This window comes from Molossus molossus, unplaced genomic scaffold (genome assembly GCF_014108415.1).
Source record: "Molossus molossus isolate mMolMol1 unplaced genomic scaffold, mMolMol1.p scaffold_m16_p_10, whole genome shotgun sequence".
Classification (NCBI taxonomy): domain Eukaryota; kingdom Metazoa; phylum Chordata; class Mammalia; order Chiroptera; family Molossidae; genus Molossus; species Molossus molossus.
In genome coordinates, this window is record NW_023425345.1 from 102984083 (window position 1) to 103004663 (window position 20581).

Genomic DNA, 20581 nt, shown 5'->3' on the forward strand with positions numbered 1-20581 from the left:
TTTATAATATAATATATACAGATTTATTACCCTTCTTAAGCCATCCCTTTCTCTCTCTCCCTGTCTGCTTCTGGAATGGACAAATAGGGGTATCACTATATAATTAGGAAACTTCCTCAGGCTAGTCTGATATGTATCACTTTTTTGTATTTAGCACAGTAAAATTCTAATATAAAAACAATATTGGATAGTTTCTAGCATTAATTATAAGATTAGTCCTGTAGGATATTTTATTTCTCTTGGTTTTAATTTTTTTGTAGAGCCAACCATATGTCTCACTGGATAGTTTTCTTTGTTAGATTGTGTTTCTTCACTTAAAATTTAAAGACAGATGAAATTTATTCAGAGCTCTTGTAATTCATCCTAATCTTTGCTTTTGTTTACTCTTTTAGGGGAAAAAACTCTCAATTACATGCTATTGAAAAAAATAACCATTATGATCCTTTATGTTTTGCATGCTAATATTTCATGGCCTATAAACTTTTTTTCTCCTAAACCAGCCCATCTTGAATCTGTAATCTTTCATTATATGTTGTTCTAAAACTTTTTGCTGTTCTTTTCAACTTTAAATGTTCTTCCATATCTTTATATTACTTTTTAAGTAATATTAAGTTGCAGAACTCAAAACTAAATGCAGTGTTCTCAGCAAGGTCTTTATTACATAATTACCTTTAGTGAGACATGAATATAATTTCCATTGTACTATTCAATGCTATTTACACTTGAGTGGGTATTACCTTGTTTTTTCTTGTTTAACACATATGTGTGTTTGTATGGATTTGTTCATCCTAACTAAATATAATGTAGTAGAAATATGCTAACTCATGTTTTGTGTGTAAATGTAAATATATCTATACATACATTTTCTTTATCTACTATTTTCATATATTCTTTTGTTTCAGAATAATACTTGGTATTTGGACTCGTGTTTCCCAGTATTTTATTATGTAAAGTAGCACATTTTTAAAATAGTACTGAAGGATTTCATTTTGGGACAGGTGAAACAGTTGTTACATATATACTGTGTGTCCTTCAACCTCTGTCTTTATAAAACTTTGGGAGTAATAAATAGTACTATATATTTATAGTTTTTGAATAATAGACTCTTAATTACCACATTTATTTTAAGGAAGTAGAGAATTGCCTTTGGAAGATATAAATTATGAGGAGAAATGTTTGTGTTAGATAGTAAGTCTAAATTTCCAGATTTTATTACAGATTCAACTCCTAGTACCTCTGAGTACTAAATAATTATTCAGAGATCATTATTTAATTACTGACTTTTTTTTCAAATATGTTTTTATTTGATTTTATAGAGAGAGAGAGGAAGGGAGAGATAGAAACATCGATTTGGCTGCCTCCTGCACACCCCCCGACAAGGGATCAAACCCAAAACCCGGGCATGTGCCCTGACTGCAAATCACACTGGAACCTCTCAGTCCATGGGACGATGCTCAATCCACTGAGCCACACCAGCTGGGCTAATTACTGATATTTTAAAAAATTATAAATGCTTTTTGAGGCAGGGAAGTTTCCATTCTGAAAGACTTTCCAGGGGTTTTTGTAAGACAAAAACTGATGCTTCCCCCAAGAATTCTGGCTAATTTTATTTTTTGAGCAGTAACAATAAGGAATAAATATGCAATAAAAGATGCCCAAATCACTATTAAAAAGTCATTGCTTGAGTTTAAAAATCTATAAAAAGATGAAATTTTATCAATTAAAATTTTTTTAGAAAGGTAATATTCTTAATGTCATAGCCCCTCAGCTGCTACCTCCCATCCTGAGTTGGTCTCCATCACAAAGTAACTGAACTTTATCCACCATGTTTAAGATGAAATACACTTTATTTGCACACAATACAGCTTCTAGTTTGGTTCAGTAAGATTAAGTTGTTTTTTCATAGGCTTAGTGTAAAAATCACTTTTTCTTTTTGGATAAGCAAATTTATAATTATCTATATGTCATAATCCTATAGTAAAAATACTTGTGTTGTAATTAAGTTGAATTTTGGGTACTGCTTTTTAAATAGATAATCTTTATTTTCAGTATTCACCTTTCTAAAAGAACATGATAGCTTTTTAATATTTTATGTTTTTAAAAATAAGATTGTTTACAAAAGATTGGGTTGTATTATATTGTTGAAATGATAGAGTGGATTTATGAATTTAAAGTTTGCTTATCTTTTGTCTAGTTGATACAGATTATGGAATTTTCCAGTTTTATATATAAATTTTGAAGAGCTCATAATTTCAAAGGATATAAAATATTTGTTTTGACCAAATTTGAGTTTTTGTTATTGCAGAAATGTCTTATTTTCTGAGTCTGGTTTTGTAAGTATTTATAAAGAAATTGGTGGTGGTCTCTGTCAAAAATATTGAAGAAATGTGGTTGTTTATGTATTAGTGCTTGACCAGGTGGGTTTGCTAGCCTTTATTGCAGTTTTATGTAGTATTCAAACATGAATGCAGTAACTGAAAATTCAGTTATTAGGGATGAAGTTTCTTAATGTGTGATTTTGTTAAAACATCTGCAACCCCTATACATAAAGAGTCTTAGTCTAGAATCATAAAAAAGTATTACTTGGTTTTGTCACAGTGATCATTTAAAATATTTGGAGGCTGCAGAAAGAATAGATTGAATTAGTGGCTTTTAGAGTTAAGTTTTATGGGATACAATTTATAAGTAACATTTTTCCATTATAATTGTTAGCTGTAATTGTGAATTTATAGGTAAATGAGTGATTAGATTAAGGAATTAATGAAGTATGTTTTGTGATGGTTTTTTCCTCCTTACCAATTAAATAAGATTAGCATCTCAATTTATGTTTTTAAAATTGTGATACTATTAAACCAATTGGTCTTTGTATGTATACTAGATTTTCTCCTTAAAAGTGTCCTTAGGATGGTAAGAAACGATATTAAATTTGTTGAAATAGATTCTGAAAGAGGAATTAGTGATTATATTGTGTCTTTTTTATTCCTTTTTTTTTTTTAACTTTTCAAAACAAGTTAATTCAGTTCAGTTGATTCAAATTGCCAAGTGTTTCAAGTCTAAAACATTTTCACTTTTGCATGGTTTGTAAATTCAGTGCAAATCTTGAAAAGTTTATAATTTTAATTTTTGCAACTAAGGTCAGAGAATTTGTAATACAATGGTTATAATTTACACTCACTGTCTTTTGACTACATTGAATGGTATAATTTTTGTAATAGAATTCATGTGTTAATTTTGAATATATTTCCTATGGAAATTCATAATGTATTGTCATTGTCAAATTGTGCACACAAAAAGGGAAAGAGCAGCACAAGTAACTCTTTGGAAAGAGATCCTCAGGAGTAAATAGTTACTCTCAAAGCTAAGAAAGTTTTGGAAAATTTAGATTTTTTGATACATTTAAGTCTGTTTTAGTCATTTAAATTAGAAATTATCTTTTTCCTTTCCCCGTTACAGATTTTATTTTCTGTCATATTGCAGGTGTGATAATGCAAGTAATTAGATACTTTCCATTGTAGAATCCAGTAACTCCAAAATAAGCAGTCTTTAATTTAAGAGTAAATAAAATAGATTATTTTATTTTGCATGGACACGGCCATAGCCTGTCTCCTAATCTTAGAACTAGACACAAGCATTATGCCTACTTTGGTGAGTAACTAAAGACTTTGTCTAAGAGTGTTGTCCAGTTGTTAATATTTCCATGTTGTTGTTTTTTCTAATTTAACAACTTTTTGTAAACTAATGGGAAGATTGCTAGCTTTTGATGAGCTGTTGGGCTTTTGCTTCCCAACTTTATTAGTAACTAAGGAAAAAAAGTAAGAATAATTTATTCATTTATAATTAAAACTGTGTTCAAGTTAGTAGAGTTCATTGAAATACACTTTATTTGGATTATTTCCTTGTTTTGCGGTTTTAACTGTGTTCTCAGATAGGACATATAAAAATTAAAGTTTTACTATGCTTGGGGTTATTAGTTCATCTACAACTAGTAATTGTAATTGTACAACTTTGTTATTGTCTCTTCTATTGTAATTCTGAACTCTGGGTTTTTTAGAATAACCAAATGAGAGAAAATTTGATTTAGGAAGGGATTGTGGGTTCTTCCTCTTAATTTCTTTTTGTTTTTCTTTTTTGTCTTTTTTTTTTTAATCCTCACCCGAGGACATTTTTCCATATTTTGTTCAGATAGAGTAGGAGGGAGAGAGAGAGAGAGAGAGAGAAACATCACCGTGAAAGAAACACATCAAGTGGTTGCCACCCACACGACCCAACCAGGGCCGGGGACAAACTGCAACCAAGGTATGTGCCTTTAGAGGGAACCGAACCCAGGTCTCTCTGGACCGAAGGCCAACGCTCTAACTGCTGAGCCAAACTGGCCAGGTCTCTTTTTTGTCTTTCTTAATGATATTTGAAATCGTTTCTTTCCTAGTCTTTTTCTGTACATATTTTCTTTTTCCTCTATTCAGTCTCTGCTCATCCAACCTTTATGTAACCTTATAACATTTTTAACGGCGATGATGGGGTGGTAAGTGACTGACAAAATGGAGGTAACTTTTTCTCCCTCCTATGTTCTGCTGAACTTATTATTTCTTGTGAACCTTTTTAACTGTGTCAAACTTATAGACCACAGCCTATCAATAATGTGTTACTCATTTGTTAGGAATTCCATAAACATGGCGTAGTATTTGGATGTATGGATTTGAAGAAAAAAAATTATTTTCCAATACTTAAGCATCATGATGATATAGACTAGTTGATAATTAGTATTTGGAAATTCACTGTTATTATGTCATGATTCTCCAATCTACCCTTCTTAACGAACTGAATGATTTTGAAGGAAAACGGATAGCTATTTTGAGTTAAACTTCTACAGGTGGGTATTTAGATTCTGCATTGTTGCTACAATAATCAATAGGAAGAAGTTAATTAGCTGCAAGTCTTAATTTAATAATATTCTTTTAGGTAGCTGCCATTTAATGCTTGTCAGTGCTAGGTGCTATTTTAAATGTGATTCTTACAGTCTCTAATTTTTCATAACATTCTATAAGGTTTTTATAAAGAGGAAATAAAAACTTACAAAGGTTAAAGCAATTTATCCAACAAGGAGAAATGAAACTGATTCAAATCTGTCACACATATTCTTCATTATATCCAGTTTTATCTTTTAAAGTACATAGTGATCTTTTTTTTTTATTTAGTTTTTTTTCCAAGGTAGAAAAGAAATTCCAACGGAGTTGAGTGCATCTTTACCTTTGATTTATAGAGTTAGAAGGTATGTTGATTTATCAGTGATGTTGAGTGAAGCTGTAAGTGGCCATTTATAATGCTGTTTTTAAAAGTCAAGATTAAAATAGAGACATTTATACAATTTAATATTTAAGTGTTTTCTACAAAAATATACATTGACATAATTGATAATCATGTTTCAGTATCTTTTCTATTTAATTTTTACATATGCTGTTGGGATTTAATGTTTAAAATCTGTTTATAAATATATAAAATATTTTAATATTTTTTTATTTTAATTAGCATTTATTATGTGTGGTATTCAATAAATGGACTGTTAAATTACATACACTGTTTTCCTGATTAGCTTTGAGGCCATTTTTCCTAATATAGATCAAAACTATTTGTAAGTGGTCTTAATGGTTTTTAAATGTCCACTTATTAAGTGTACTAGTAGTAGATGTCATGGAAATAAATCCATTTTCTCAATTTATGAAGGAGCGAGAGCTTTTGCCTTTGTTTATGTTGTTTAATTTCCCAAATTTAAGAACAGTAAGGAACCAGTTAAGTTTGTCGTATAAATAACATATTGAATTAATTAGGCTTTACAGGACAAATCTTTACAGATGAAGAATTCTTACTGTTGCATATTTGCCTTACTATTTTCTGGATAACTTTGAAATTAGATGGACTGGATCTTATTTTTCTTAATTTCTTTTTTTCTTTTTCTTTTTAATCCTTACCCGAGTACACTTTTTGCATTTATCTTCAGATAGAGCAGGAGAAAGAGAGAGAAACATGGACTGGTTGCCACCCACACAACCCCAGCCAGGGATGAGCCGCAACCTAGGCACGTACCCTTAGCAGGAACCAAACCCAGGACTCTCTGGTCTGTAGGCCAACGCTCTAACCTCTGAGCCAAACCAGCCAGGGCTATTTTTCTTAATTTCTTAAGAGTAGTTTGTTATATTCTTTGTTTCTAAATGTGAAATCAGAGATGGAGTTTTTGTTAGAATAAGGAAGACGTCATGAAAAAAGAAACAGCATTGGTTTCACAAATAAATTAAGGTAGTTAACAGTTCAGGAAACTAGAAAGCAGTGTATTGCGTGACTGAGGTCAATGGATACTACAGTGTACCTACCTGTAGCAAAGATGTGGTTAAAACAGTTATTTCAGTTATAAGTAAATTGAAGTATTTACAGGAAATATGGGAGGACTGGGCAAGATGTTTTGAATTTAAAAGTGAGGCAGTCCAGCCGATGTGGCTCAGTGGTTGAGCGTCAGCCCATTCACCAAGAGGTCACTGATTCAGTTCCTGGTCAAGGCACATGCCCAGGTTGTGGGCCAAATCCCCAGGGGGCACATGCAGGAGGCAGCCAGTCAATGTTCTCTCATCAATGTTTCTCTCTCTCTCTCTCTCTCTCTCTCTCTCTCTCTCCTCCCTTCTCCCCCTCTCCCTCTTCCTCTCCCTGTCCCTAAAATCAATGAAGGGGAAAAAAATTTTTTTTAAGTGAAGGGAAAAATATAATTATGGGGAAAGACAGGAAATAAATTAAGGCTAGAAAGTGGTCAAAAGTGGTATTTCTCCTTCACTGTCCTCCCTTTGCTGTTTAAAGACGAATAGAGCCCTGGTTTGGTCATGCGGGTGGCGGCCACTCGGTGTGTCCTTTCACATCAGTGTTTCTCCCCACCCCCTCTCCCCCCACCTCCCTCCCTCCCTCTCACTCTGTCTGAACAAAAAATGGAAAAAATGTCCTCAGGTGAGGATAAAAAAGAAATAGAACCATGATATTAAGAAAGATTATCTTGCACTCTAGGTGCATGGAAGCAGAGTCGTCTTCCTTGGTCACTACTGTGTTTTTTAGAGTTCTGTCCCTTTTTTTTTTTCAATCTTCACCCGAGGATATTTTTCTGAGTGGGAGGGAGAGGGAGGCAGGGAGGGAGAAACATCAGTGTGAGAGAGACATCAATTGCTTGCCTTTCACATGACCCTGACCAGGGCCAGGGACTGAACCACAACCAAGTTACATGCCCTTGACCGGAATCAAACCCACGATTCTTTGGTCCGCAGGCCGACGCCCAAACTGCTGAGCCAGGGCTGGAGATTTTTCTTTAATAAGAGTCAATAAATTTGAATATTTGTCCAAATCACTGAAACAATCAACCTTTTTATTTTTATTATTATTTTTTATCCTCACCTGAGGACATTTTTTTCACTTTTTGTTCAGATAGAGTGGGAGGAAGAGAGAGGAACAGAGAGAGAGAAACATCGACGTGAAAGGGACACATCGAGTGGCTGCCACCCCCACGACCAACCAGGGCTGGGGACAAACTGCAACCAAGGTACGTGCCCTTAAGCGGGAACCAAACCTAGGTCTCTCTTGACCGCAGGCCGATGCTCCAACCGCTGAGCCAAACCGGCCAGGGCAACCTTTTTATATTAAGGACACGATCTAAGAAGAGCAACTTTATAGGGCAGTTTTTTAGGAAATGTAGAGATGGAAGGTGAATTAGTTGTGTTTGATACTTGCTAGGGGAGAGAATATCCAGAGCAGCAGAAAGGAAGTTTCATCATTTAGTTGGTGGCTGTATCTAATACCACCAGTTGTTTTGTTAAAGATTTTGAACCTCACTAGTAGTCTTTAGATTTGTGATTTATGATCAGGATATTAAATTATAGAATACAAATAGGGAAAGCAACCTTGAGGCTTATGATTATTTCTTTTAGGGTCATTAGAGATTTTCTCTCTTATTTTTAAACACTTTGTAGAAGACTTCTCAGACAGTCTGAGAAAAATACTTAAATACTTTAGGTATTTATTCGAATCTTAAGGTGGTCCAACAAAAGACAATTTTTTTTTTAAAATCCTCACCTGAGGACATTTTTGCATTTATCTTGAGATAGAGCCAGAGGGGAGAGAGAGAGAGAAACATTGATGTGAGAGAGACACATCGAGTGGTTGCCACCCACATGATTCCAGGGTGGGGACAAACTGCAAGCGGTACGTGCCCTTAGTGGGAACCGAACCTGGGACACTCTGGTCTGCTGGCTGACGCTCTAACCACTAAGCAAACTGCTCAGGACAAAAGTCCATCATTTTTCAGAACCCTTTTGCCGAAGAACTGATCCCAAGGGTAACTTTTAAAAAAAATCAAGTGCTTAACCGTATGATTTCACTTATATGTGGAAGGAATCTAATGAGCAAAATAAACAAAAAAAATAATAAATCCATAGATAACAGAGAATAGACTGACAGCTGTCAGAGGGGTGGGGGATTGGGAGCTTGGTGGAAAAGGTGAAGGGATTAAGCAAAAAGTAAAAGAACGGTATGGTGAGTACCAGGGGGAAAAGGGAGTGGGGAAGGAGATCAAAGAGAGTAGAGAGGGAATAAAAATGATGATGGAAGTAGACTTGTCTTTGGGTGGTAAATACATAATATACAGATGATGTATTATAGAATTGTACATTTGATCTCACCCCAATAAATTCAATAAAAAATTTAAAAACAAAAATGCTTAAATCTCTCTATAAAAAAATTTTTGTTGTTGAAAGTATTACAGATATCCCTCCTTTGACCCCCTCCATGCTGCTCACCACTCCCCCTGACCCCCTCCATGCTGCTCACCACTCCCCCCCCCCCCCCCCCCCCGGCTTTTCACTGAATGCTTGAATCTACCGAAAAACATCTTTATTCAGTGATAAAGAGGATCTGGTATTGATGCATATCTTTGTATACTTTCCCTCTATTTGGAAATATATATAATATATATTGAATTATTTGCCCTCTTTATGCTAAATAATCTCAATTTAACTTTTCTTTAGTTTGTTGTCCTACTTAGGATAGTTTTCAAGATCATAGCATGATTTCATTATTGAAAGAGTTGGGCAATCTGAGTTCTACCCCATTTGTATCTACCCTCTCTCTTCTATTTCAATAAGGTAATGCCTTCACCTGTACTCTGGATCACATTTCTTACTTTCTCAGGTAAGATATATGTTGTCAGTTATTCCTTCTCTCTGTAACTTCAGTCTTGCGCTATATATATATATATATATATTCATCCACATTTAAACACAACCAGGTCTCTTAAAGTCCCTCTTCATTAAAACCATTTGTGTAATCCAAGCTTCTCTAAAGAACTGTCTATATCCACTGTCTTTCCTCTCAACTCTCTCAATTTGGCCCCCTTCATTTTAGCTTCAGCCCCTATCATTCTACTGAGTACATTTTAAGGTCTTTGGAATGTTTCACTGTATTGAATATTTTTCAGTCCTCATCTTATATGATTACTCAGCAAGTATTTGACTCTAGATTACTTTTTTCCTCAAAATAGCTTTCCTTTACATGGTTCTTGTTCATATCTTTGTGGGTACTTCTCTGTCTCCTTTACGGCCTTCTCTCTTGCTCATTGCTTTTTAGAGCTCCTTAATTTTCCTTTCTGGGACATTTTCTAATCTTACTGTTTGCTTTTCCCCCCATGAGATTTCATTATTTCTCACTTGGACATAGTAGTCTCCTCACATCTTTGCTACCCTATAATTTTATCATGAGAACAAGTAGAGTAATCTTCACTTTTACATCACCCCCTGCTTAAACTCTATCTAATATGGTTCTTGGCTTCTTCCCTGGCCCTGTCTTGGACCACTCTCCTCTCCATTTACTACATTCCATCTATACTGGTATTTTTGTCTATTCTTCAGATGTGCTAAGCTTGAACTTGCTTTAAGCACTGGATTTTTTCTTGGAGTGCTGTTCTCTTCATTGCTTCCTACGTCTAGTGTTTTCTCAATATTCAGGTCTCATCTGAGATGAGTGAGGATGGAGAGACCTTCCCTATTTCAGCCTAAAGTAAAGTGGCTCCATTTCTTTCACTCTGTTACATTGTCCTGTTTTGTTTACATCATAGTACTTACCAGTAGTTAACTGGTTGGAGGTCTTTCGGAATTAGAATATAAATTCCATGAGAACTTAGTTTATCTTGTCCATAGCTTTATCCACAAAATCTAAATCAGTGCCTATAATAATACTGTAGGAACTCAATAAAAATGGCCTCTCCCATCTCATGCTTTGGACTTTTCTAAAATAAATAGCATCTGGCTGCTGTGTACACTTGTAGTCCTTGCTAAGTGGCCCCAGACCTGAACTAGCAACAGCAGGCCTTGGTTCACAACTTGGCATCTCCTGGGCACCCCCAAGACCTGCAACAAGTAGCAGCCATCTGCAGATTGCTCTGTAACTTGTGCTGAATTGGCCCCAGATAGGGCACAGGTGGTGTTTGACCTTGTACCTCCCAAAAGGCCCCAGAGCCAATTTACCTGGTGGACAGGTTCAGATCATGCCAGGTTACAACCCTAGCACCTCCATGAGGATCACCAGGGGTGGACTTAGTACCACAGCCACACTGAAGGATTGGCCCCTGCACAGCAGCTTCTCTGCTGTAGTCACGGCTGATTCTTGCAGTTGGTCAGCCTGGGAGTCAATTATTCCCAGTGACATACCAGCAGCAATCAAGGCTCAACTACATCAGGACAGTGCACACAGGTGCACCTGGAGCACCCAGCTTAGGAGACTGGGGAGGCTGTGCCACTGGACCCTACAGGACACCTACTACACAAGGCCACTCTAGGAAGAACTGGGAGATGTAGCAGCTCTACCTAATACATAGAAACACAAGGACGCAGTCAGAAGGAGGAGATAAAGAAATAGGACCCAAGACAAGTTTCAAAAGGACAGGAGAAATCTATAGAAAAAAATTAAATGAAATGGAGGCAAGCAAACTACCATGAGTTCAAAACTATGGTTATAAGGATGCTCAAAGAACTTAGGACTTCAACAGCATAAACAAGGATGTGGAAACCATTAAAAAAACAAATGAAGGATGCACTGAAATAAATCACAGGGAATCAACAGTAGAGTAGATGAAACAGAATCAAATCAGCAATTTGGGATATAAAAAAGCAAAAAACACCAAATCAGAACAGAAAAAATCTGTAAGGAGCCTTGGCACAAGTGTACCAACATTCACATCATGCGATGTCAGAAGAGATAACTTGAAAGCCTATTTGAAAAAATAATAAGAAACTTCCCCAACCTCATGGAAGAAATAAACATACAAGTCCAGTAAGCGCAGAGAATCTCAAACACAATAAACCTAAAGAAGCCTGTGTCAAGACACAATTAAAATGTCAGAGGTTAAATACAAAGAAATAATTTAGAAAGCAGTAGGGGGAAAGCAGTAATGTACAGGGGAACTCCCAGAGGAGTGTCAGCTGATTTCTCAATAGAAACGTTGCAAGCCAGAAGAAATTGGCAGGAAATATTCAAAATGATGAAAAGCAAGGATCTACAATCAAGATTACCCAGCAAACTATCATTTAGAATAGGACTGACAAAGAGCTTCCCAGACAAGAAAAAGCTAAAGGAGTTTGTTGACACCAAACCAGTGTTACAAGAAATGTTAAATGATGATGAAGAAGAAGGGGGGGGGGGGGATAATAAATGGTCATAAAAAAGAATAAAGTCTTCCCATTTGTGACAGCATTGATGGAGCTAGAGGTTATCATGCTAAGTGAAATATTCAGAGAGACAAATACCATATAATTTCACTTACATGTGGAATCTCAAGAGCAATAAACAAAACAGACTCAGATACAGGGAACAGACTAATGATTGGCAGAGGGGAGGGGTGTTGGGGGACAGTGAAAAAGATGAAGGGATTGGGAAGTACACATTGGTAGTTACAAAATATTCCTGGGGATGTAAAGTACAGCATAGAAAATATAGTCAATAATAGTGGAATAACTTGATACTGGAAATATCAAGGGGGAACACTAATGTATATGATTCTCTAATCACTATGCTGTATTCCTGACACTAACATAAAATAATATTGAATATAAACTATAATTGAAAAAGAGTTGTAAAAATATATAAGTAAAAAAATAATACTATGGGAACTCATTAAATACTAGAAGGATTTTTATACCCACTGCCTCTATTACAAACAATATTGATTCCCAATTGTATTTTCTTAGACCTGTTCTCTGAACTCCAGCCTTTATACACTAACTGCCTACCTGACATTTCTACTTTAAAGTCTAAAAATTGAACCTGCGATCTTCAGTTTTGTTTCTGGATCTCCAGCATTTCCTTGCACAGCAAATGGATCTACCATCCATCTATTTCTGCAAGCCAGAATCTTGGGAGTCATCTTTGATGCCTCCTTTTCCTCTTTATATTCAACCCATTAGTTGGGGTCTGTGGATTTTGCTACCTTTATATCTCTTGAGTCTAACTCTTCATTTTTGACTGCCATCTTTCTAGTTTGAATTGTCTTTTACTGAGATTGCTGCTCCCACATCAGTACTTGCTCTGTTCTAGCCCTTTTTACAATCTAACCAGGCTGAGTATAATGTGCACATAGAAACATGTTTAAATTATGTGTTTATTTTCACAATGTGAACATATTTAACCAGAACCCTGACCAAGAACTAGAACATTACCAGCACCCTAGAAGTCTTAGTGGCTCCTGCATGCCTGAATGATCTTTGTAAAATGAAAATATGATCATATGTAAAACCTTTGCTGTTGGGATAAAGACCAAAAACCATAACATGATATTTAAGATCCTGGTTGATGGTAGACCGTAAGTTTCTATTCAACCTTAAGTTTATAATCTTACTTTCTAGATTCCAGCCCTACTGGGCACTTTTCATTATTTGAATGTGCTGTTTTCTCTTGCTTGAAAATTTCAGTGTGCATACACCCCTTCCATGCTCTCTTCATATTTGAGTTCTTCAAGGAAGCCTTTTAGGACATGGTTTGGTGAGGTCCAAATTACATGTTATATGCTCTCATTTCCTTTTCCTTTATTGATTTGTACGAGTAAAGGCTTAATCCTTGTTTTATTGTGGTTTGCTTTATTGCAGATACTGGTGGGGTTTTTTTGTTTTGCTTTTACAAATTAAAGGTTTATAGCAACCCTGTGTTGAGCAAGTCTATCAGTGTCATTTTCCTAGCAGCATTTACTCTCTTGGTGTCTCTGTCACATTTTGGTAAGTCCTGCAGTACTTCAAACTTTTCATTATTATTATATTTGTTAGATGATTTGTTATCAGTGATCTTCAAAAGTAGTAATTTTATTGCTTTGGCGCACTACAAATTGCACCCATATAAGACCACAAACAATTGATAAATGTGTGTGTTCTGACAGGCTGACCAACCAGCCATTCTTCTGTACCTCTTCTCCTTAGACCTTTCTGTATCCCCTGACACATAACAGTATTGAAATTATGCCAATTGTTAACCCTGTAATGGTCTCTTAAGTGTTCAAGTGAATGAAAGAGTTGCATACCTCGCACTTGAAATCAAAAGCTAACGTAAAATGAATAGTTAAGCTTTGTGAGGAAGGCATGTTGAAAGCCAAGGTAGTCAGATTGCTAAACTTTGTATGCCAAACAGCCAAGTTGTAAATGCAAAGGAAAAGTTCTTGAAGGAAATTAAAAGTGCTACCCCAATGAACACATGAATGATGATAAAGCAAAATAGCCTTACTGCTGATATGGAGAAAGTTTTAGTGATGTGGATAGAAGCCAGCCACACCATTTTCTTCAGACAAAAACTCTTAGACTCTTTAATTCTGTGAAGGCTGGGATTGGTGAGGAAGGTGCAGAAAAAAAACAGTTTGAAGCTGCCAGTGATTGGTTCATGAGGCTGCGGAAAAGAAGCAGTCTCCATTAGAAAGTTCAACATGAAGCAGCAAGTGCTGACGTAGATGCTGCAGCAACTTATCCAGAAGATGTAGCTAAGATAATTAATGAAGGTGGTTATACTCAACAACAGATTTACAATGTAGAAGAGCCTTATGCCAGGAGAAGATGCCATCTAGGACTTTCGTAGCTAGAGAGAAGTAATTGTCTGACTCAAAGCTTCAAAGACAGTACAGGCTGACTCTCCTGCTAAGCTCTAATGCAGCTGGTGACTTTTAGTTGAAGCCAATGCTCATTTAGCAGTCCTACAATTCTGGGCCCTTAAGAATTATGCATAATCTACTCAGCCTGTGCTCTATTTCTTTTTTTTTAAAAGCCTGGGTGATGACACATTGTTTACAGTATAACCATATTGTAAGCAGACTGTTGAGATCTGCCCAGGGAAAAAAAAGATTTCTTTCAAAATATTACTGCTCATTGACAACCTCATCACTCAGAGCTTTGATGGAGATGTACAATGAGATTAATGTTTTCATGCCTACTAACAATATTCTGTTGCTCCTGGAGCAAGGAGTAGTTTTGACTTACTATTTAAGAAATACATTTTAGCCCTGGCCAGTTTGGCTCAGCGGTTAGAGCGTCGGCCTGCGGTCCGGAGAGGCCCGGGTTCGGTTCCCGCTAAGGGCACGTACTTCGGTTGCAGTTTGTCCCCGGCCCTGGTTGGTCGTGTGGGTGGCAGCCACTCGATGTGTCCCTTCACGTCGATGTTTCTCTCTCTCTCTCCCTTCCTCTCTCTCCCTCCCACTCTATCTGTACAAAAAATGGAAAAATGTGCTCGGGTGAGGATAAAAAAAAAAAAAGAAATACATTTTAGGTAACAGCTGTAATAGAGTCAGCATAAAAAAAAATAAACATTTTGGATGGTGATCACTGCCATAGATAAGGATTCCTCTGATGGATTTGAGTAAAGTAAATTTGAAAACCTGGAAAGAATTCACCATTCTAGATGCCATTAAGAACATTAATGATTCATGAGACGAAATCAAAATATCAACATTAAAGGAGTTTGGAAGAAATTGATTCCAACCCTAATGGATGACTTTGAGGGGTTCAAGACTTCAGTGGAGGAAGTAACTGCAGATGTGGTGGAAATAGTAAGGGAACTAGAATTAGAATGAGGCCTGAACATGTGACTGAAATGCTGGAATCTTATGATAAAACTTGAATGAGTGAGGAGTTGCTTCTTATGGGTGAGCAGAGAGTGGTTTCTTGAAATGAAAGCTACTTCTGGTCAAGATGTTGTGAAGATTGTTGAAATGACCACAGGATTTAGAATATTACATCAACTTAGTTGATAAAGCAGCAGCAGGATTTAACAGGATTTACGTCAATTTTGAAATGTTCTACTTTGGGTAAAATGCTATCAGACAGCATCTCATGCTAGAGAAATAATTCATGAAAGAAGGAGTCAGTCAATGCAGCAAACTTCATTGTTGTCTTATTTTATTTATTTTAATCCTCAAGGATATTTTTCCATTGATTTCAGATAGAGTGGGAGGAAGGGGAGGGCGGGGGGCATTGATGTGAGAGAGACACATCCATTGCTTGCCTCTTGCACAACCCCAACCAGGGTTGGGGATCCAACCGCAACCAAGGTGCCCTGACCAGAATCGAACCTACAACTCTTTGGTCCATGGGCTGACACACTAACCACTGAACCAAACCAGCCAGGTTGCATTGCCGTCTTATTTTATTTTATTTATTTATTTTTGTGGTATGTGCCCCCAGCAGGGACCGAACCCAGGACTCTCTGATCTGCAGGCTGACGCTCAACCGCTGAGCCAAACTGGCCAGGGCATGCTGTCTTATTTTAAATGGCCACGTCCATTCCAATCATCCTATCACCCTGATCACTGAGAAGCCATTAAGGCAAGACCCTACACCAGCAAAAAGATGACTCACTGAAAGTTTAGCTGATAGCTAGCATTTTTTTTTTTTTTTGGCTTTTTTTTTTTTAATCCTCATCCGAGGACATTTTTCCATTTTTTTGTACAGACAGAGTGGGAGGGAGAGAGAGGAACAGAGAGAGAGAGAGAGAAACATCGATGTGAAAGGGACACATCGAGTGGCTGCCACCCGCACGACCAACCAGGGCCGGGGACAAACTGCAACCGAGGTACATGCCCTTAGCGGGAACCGAACCCTTGCCTCTCCGGACCGCAGGCGGACGCTCTAACCGCTGAGCCAAACCGGGCAGGGCGATAGCTAGCATTTTTAACAAAATATTTTTATATTAAGGTATGCACATTGTTTTTTAAGATATGCTATTACATATTTCATAGACTACAGTATAATATAAGCAAGTTCCATGTGTACTAGGAAATAAAAAATTTGAGTGACTTACTTTAATGATATTTGGTTTATTGTGACCATATTCTCTTCTCAGCCTTTTCACATTATGGCAATAGAACCAAAACTACAATATCTCTGAGGTATGTTTGTATATTATTATCCTCCCCCCCCCCCGTTATTTTAAAACTTCTTGAGTAAGAGATTGTACCTGTTTTGCTCACCAATACATAATCATCAACTAGCACAATGACTGAGAGTGATATTCAATATTCACACAATAAATGACTATGACTAGTCATAGCTTATTATGAGCTAAATTGTGTCTCTTCAAAATGTATGTGTTGAAGTTCTAACACCAAGTACCTAAACTGACTATTTGTGGATATAGCACCTTTAAAGAGGTGATAATGATAACATGGACCCTAATCCACTATGACTGTGTCCTTATAACTAGAGGAGATTAGGATAAAGACATACACAAAGAGAAGACCTTGTGAAGCCACTGGAGAAAGGCAGCGATCTACAAACTAAGGAGAGAGGCCTTAAAAGAAACCAACTCTGCTGACACCGTGATCTTGGACTTCTAACACCCAGAATTGTGAAAAAATAAATTTTTGTTTAAGCCACCCAATCTGTGGTACTTTGTAGACAGCAAACTAACATAGATTTTGGTACTTGGGATACTGCTTTAACAACCACAAAATGTAGAAGTGGCTTTGGAACTGCATATGGTAGAGGTTGGAAGAGTTTTGAGATGCATGTTAGAAAAATCAAGGTTGCCTTAAGAGATTGTGATACAGAAATATGAATGTTAAAGGGCATTCTGGTGAGGGCTCAAAGAGCTGTTGAGAGGCATCTGTAATCTTAGAAATACACATATATGAGCAGGATACTGATAGAAATATGAATGTTAAAGGCTTTTCTGGTGAGGTCTCAAAGAGAAATGAGGAAGAAGTTATTGGAAACTGAAGGAAAGCAGATTTTGTTATAAAGTGGCAGAGAACTTGTCTAAATTGTGTTCCATTGTTTTGTGGAAAATAGACTTGTAAGTGATGAATTTGTATATTTAGCTGATATTTTAAAGCACAAAGTATTAAAGGTATAGCCTGGTTTCTTCTTGCTGCTTATAGTAAGAAGCAATAGGAGAAAGGTAAATTGAAGAAGGAATTGCTCAAAAAGGGATCAAAACTTGAAGATTTGGAAAGTTCTCAGCTTGTGCATATTGTGAAAAATTAGGAAGTCTGTTCTGGAGACAACATCAAGTTTGTTGCTAGACGACCATTTACTAAAGAAATTACAGGCTTGTGATGTATGTATTCATTAAGCTATCTCAGCAGGAATAGAGATGAGGTTATGGCAGCAGAAACACTGCCAGCTTGGACTGAGGGGACGGACAGAACAAGATGAAGGGAGTCTATCAGAGCTATCTGGCTGTGAACATGTGTTGTTTCTTCAAGAAAAGAAAAATACTGAAGGTGGCTCAGCACTGCAGCCATGAGATAAAAAGTACCACAAGCCCTGGCTGGTTTGGCTCAGTGGTTAGGGCGTCAGCCCATGGACCAGAGAGTCCCGGGTTTGGTTCCCACTAAGGGCACATAACTTCAGTTGCAGTTTGTCCCTGGCCCTGGTTGGGGTCATGTGGGTAGCAACCATTTGATGGTGTCTCTCTCACATAGATGTTTCTCTCCCTCTCTCCCTCCTGTTCTATCTGAAGATAAATGCAAAAATGTTCTCAGGTGAGAATTTAAAAAAAAAAAAAAAGTACCACAAATGGGGTACAAAGGGATAGGGCTCCTACACTGGTAGGTGTACAAGCCAGGGCCTCCACTCTAGGGGGATTGGAGGACAGAACATAAAGCCAAAGATTACTCTTGAGCCTTAAAATCTAATGAAAGTTGCCTTGTTAAGTTTTGAACTTGCTTGATACCCCTTACTTTTGTTTTGTTTTTCATTTCTCCCTTTTGGAATGGAAATGTCTATTCTGTGCCTGTCTCAGCATTGTGTTTTGGAAGCAGATAACTTGTCCAGATCCACAGGTTCACTGCTAGAGAGAAATTTTGCCTCAAGATGAATCATATCTCAAGTCCGCCCTACATTTCAATGAGATTTTGGACTTAAAAGTGATGCTGGGACTAAGACTTTGGAGGCTGTTGGAGTTGGGTAAATGTATTTTGTGAGAAGGACATGAATTGCGGGAGCCAGAAGATAGAGTTTTATGGGCTGAATTGTGTCCCCTCAAAATTCATATTGTTGAAGTTCTAACCCCCACTATCTCAGAATGTAACTAATTTGGAGATAGAGCCTTTTAAAGGAGGTGTTCAGATAAAGTAAAGCTATATGGATGGGCTTTAATATGACTGATGTTCTTAGAAGAATAGATCAGGATACAGGCAAACAAAGAAAAGACCATATGAAGACGCTGGAAGAAGGACATCTACCAGTGAAGGAGAGGCCTTAGAAGAAATAAACCCTGCTGATACCTTGATCTCAGACTTCTAACCTTCAGAATTGTGAGAAAATAAATTTTTGTTGTTTAAGTCTGTGGTGTTTTGTCATGGTCCTAGGAGACTAATCCATAGCTATTACATTAGCTAGTTGAGAGGCACTTGTAAGATAGGTTCTTATCTCTTCTGCAGTTTCTTCATGTGTCAATGAGGATATTTGGGCCAGTGGTTCATAATTTACAATTTAATTCAAACTTTCTCAAAATGGAACATGTTTCATTAAGAAGTATATAGTATGTTGCATGACACTGATGTCTACACCATAACTAACTTATGTAGGTTCAGAATGTTCTGGGCACCTCGGATTGTGAAAGGTAGAAACCTCCAATTTGAGGAGAGTACAGAATTTGAAGATAAGTTGTAATTCTGACTGCAACTCAGGCAAGTCACTTAATTTTCTGAAATTTTTTCTCATAATTAAATGAGGTTACTTTCTCAATCTAAAAATAGTTATTGGGTGGATTAAATGAGATCAATATGTTGGCATTTTAGCTGCAATAGCTCTAGTGTTAGCCTTGAAATTCTGTGATTTTGTTTGTCTTTTGATAATTTCACCCCTTCTTATATACATTAGGGATGGGCAGGAAACAAAACAAGCAAAGCAGTTGATTTTATACTAGTTAGAAATGCTGTGAGAGGTGTAGAAGGATAAAGTGATTTTTGTTGTTATTTATCAAAGATATTCACATTCCTCAGCATAGGCAACAGGATGTTAAGGTGTAGAATAGGGCCAAACAATTGGTGATGATGCATGTGCCCTTTTATCATGAATATGGCACCATTTTTTCTTCTGTGTTGTATGGAATTTTGGTATGATTCAATCAATTTTATATTCTCACCTTTACTGACAGATTTGATATGATTAGTTCTGCTTGTTAGTTAACTTTTTTTTTTTAATTACACATACAAGTGAAATCATAGCATTTGTCTTTCTCTGTCTGACATACTTTACTCAGTACAATACTCTCTAGGTCCACTCATGTTGTTGCAAATGGCAAGATTTCACTTTTTTTTTATGGCTAAGTCATATTCCACTATATATATGCACTACTTCTTTATTTATTCATCTATTGATGGACAACACTTAGGTTGCTTCCATATCTTGGCTATTGTAAATAATGCTGCAATAAACATGGATGCATATGTCTTTTTTTATTTAGTGTTTTTGATTTCTTTGAATAAATACCCAGAAGTGAAATTGCTAGATCCTTCTTTATCTCTTGTCATAACCTTTGTTTTAAAGTCCATTTGTCTGGTGTAAATATTGCTGCCTCGCCTTTTTTTATTTTCTGTTTTTATTTTTATTAAATATCTTTTTCCATCCCTTTACGTCTGTGTGTGTCTTTCATTCTGAAGTGAGCCTCTTGTAGACAGCATATGTAAGGATCTTGTTTTGTTATCCATTTAGCCACCATATGTCTTTAATGGGAGCATTTGTATTTAAAGTAATTGTTGATAGATATATGTTTATTGCCATTTTATTTATATTTTTAAATCTTTTTTCTTTTTCTGAAAGAAAACCCTGTAACATTTTTTGTAATACTGTTTTGGTGGTGATGAACTTCTTTAGCTTTTTCTTGTCTGAGAAGCTCTTTATTAATCCTTTAATTCCAAATGATAGCTTTACTGAGTAGAGTAATCTTGGCTGTTGGTCCTTGCTTTTTTCATCACTGAGTATTTTGTGACAGTCCTGTGTGGCCTGCAAAATTTCTGTTGCAAAACCAGCAGACAGTCTTCTGGGAGCTCCCTTGTGGATTACTAACTGCTTGTCTCTTGCTACTTTTAAGATTC

The 20581-nt window shown here is 36.5% G+C and overlaps 1 protein-coding gene across 5 annotated transcripts in view; it reads left to right on the forward strand.

The window, feature by feature from the left end:
• N4BP2L2 (NEDD4 binding protein 2 like 2) overlaps positions 1-20581 on the forward strand; it is an 83165-nt gene that overhangs the window by 19049 nt on the left and 43535 nt on the right. The window contains exon 7 of one of the 5 annotated variants that reach the window (XM_036251169.1): positions 5196-5269. The exons of 1 other annotated variant lie outside the window; for it this stretch is intronic. In XM_036251169.1, the coding sequence (XP_036107062.1) occupies positions 5196-5235 (40 nt within the window). In that variant the 3' untranslated portion in view covers positions 5236-5269. Of the gene's footprint in view, positions 1-902; positions 1357-3477; positions 3816-4657; positions 5143-5195; positions 5270-20581 lie in introns of those variants that run through there. 3 more of the 5 variants (XM_036251171.1, XM_036251170.1, XM_036251168.1) reach the window with 3 other exon arrangements.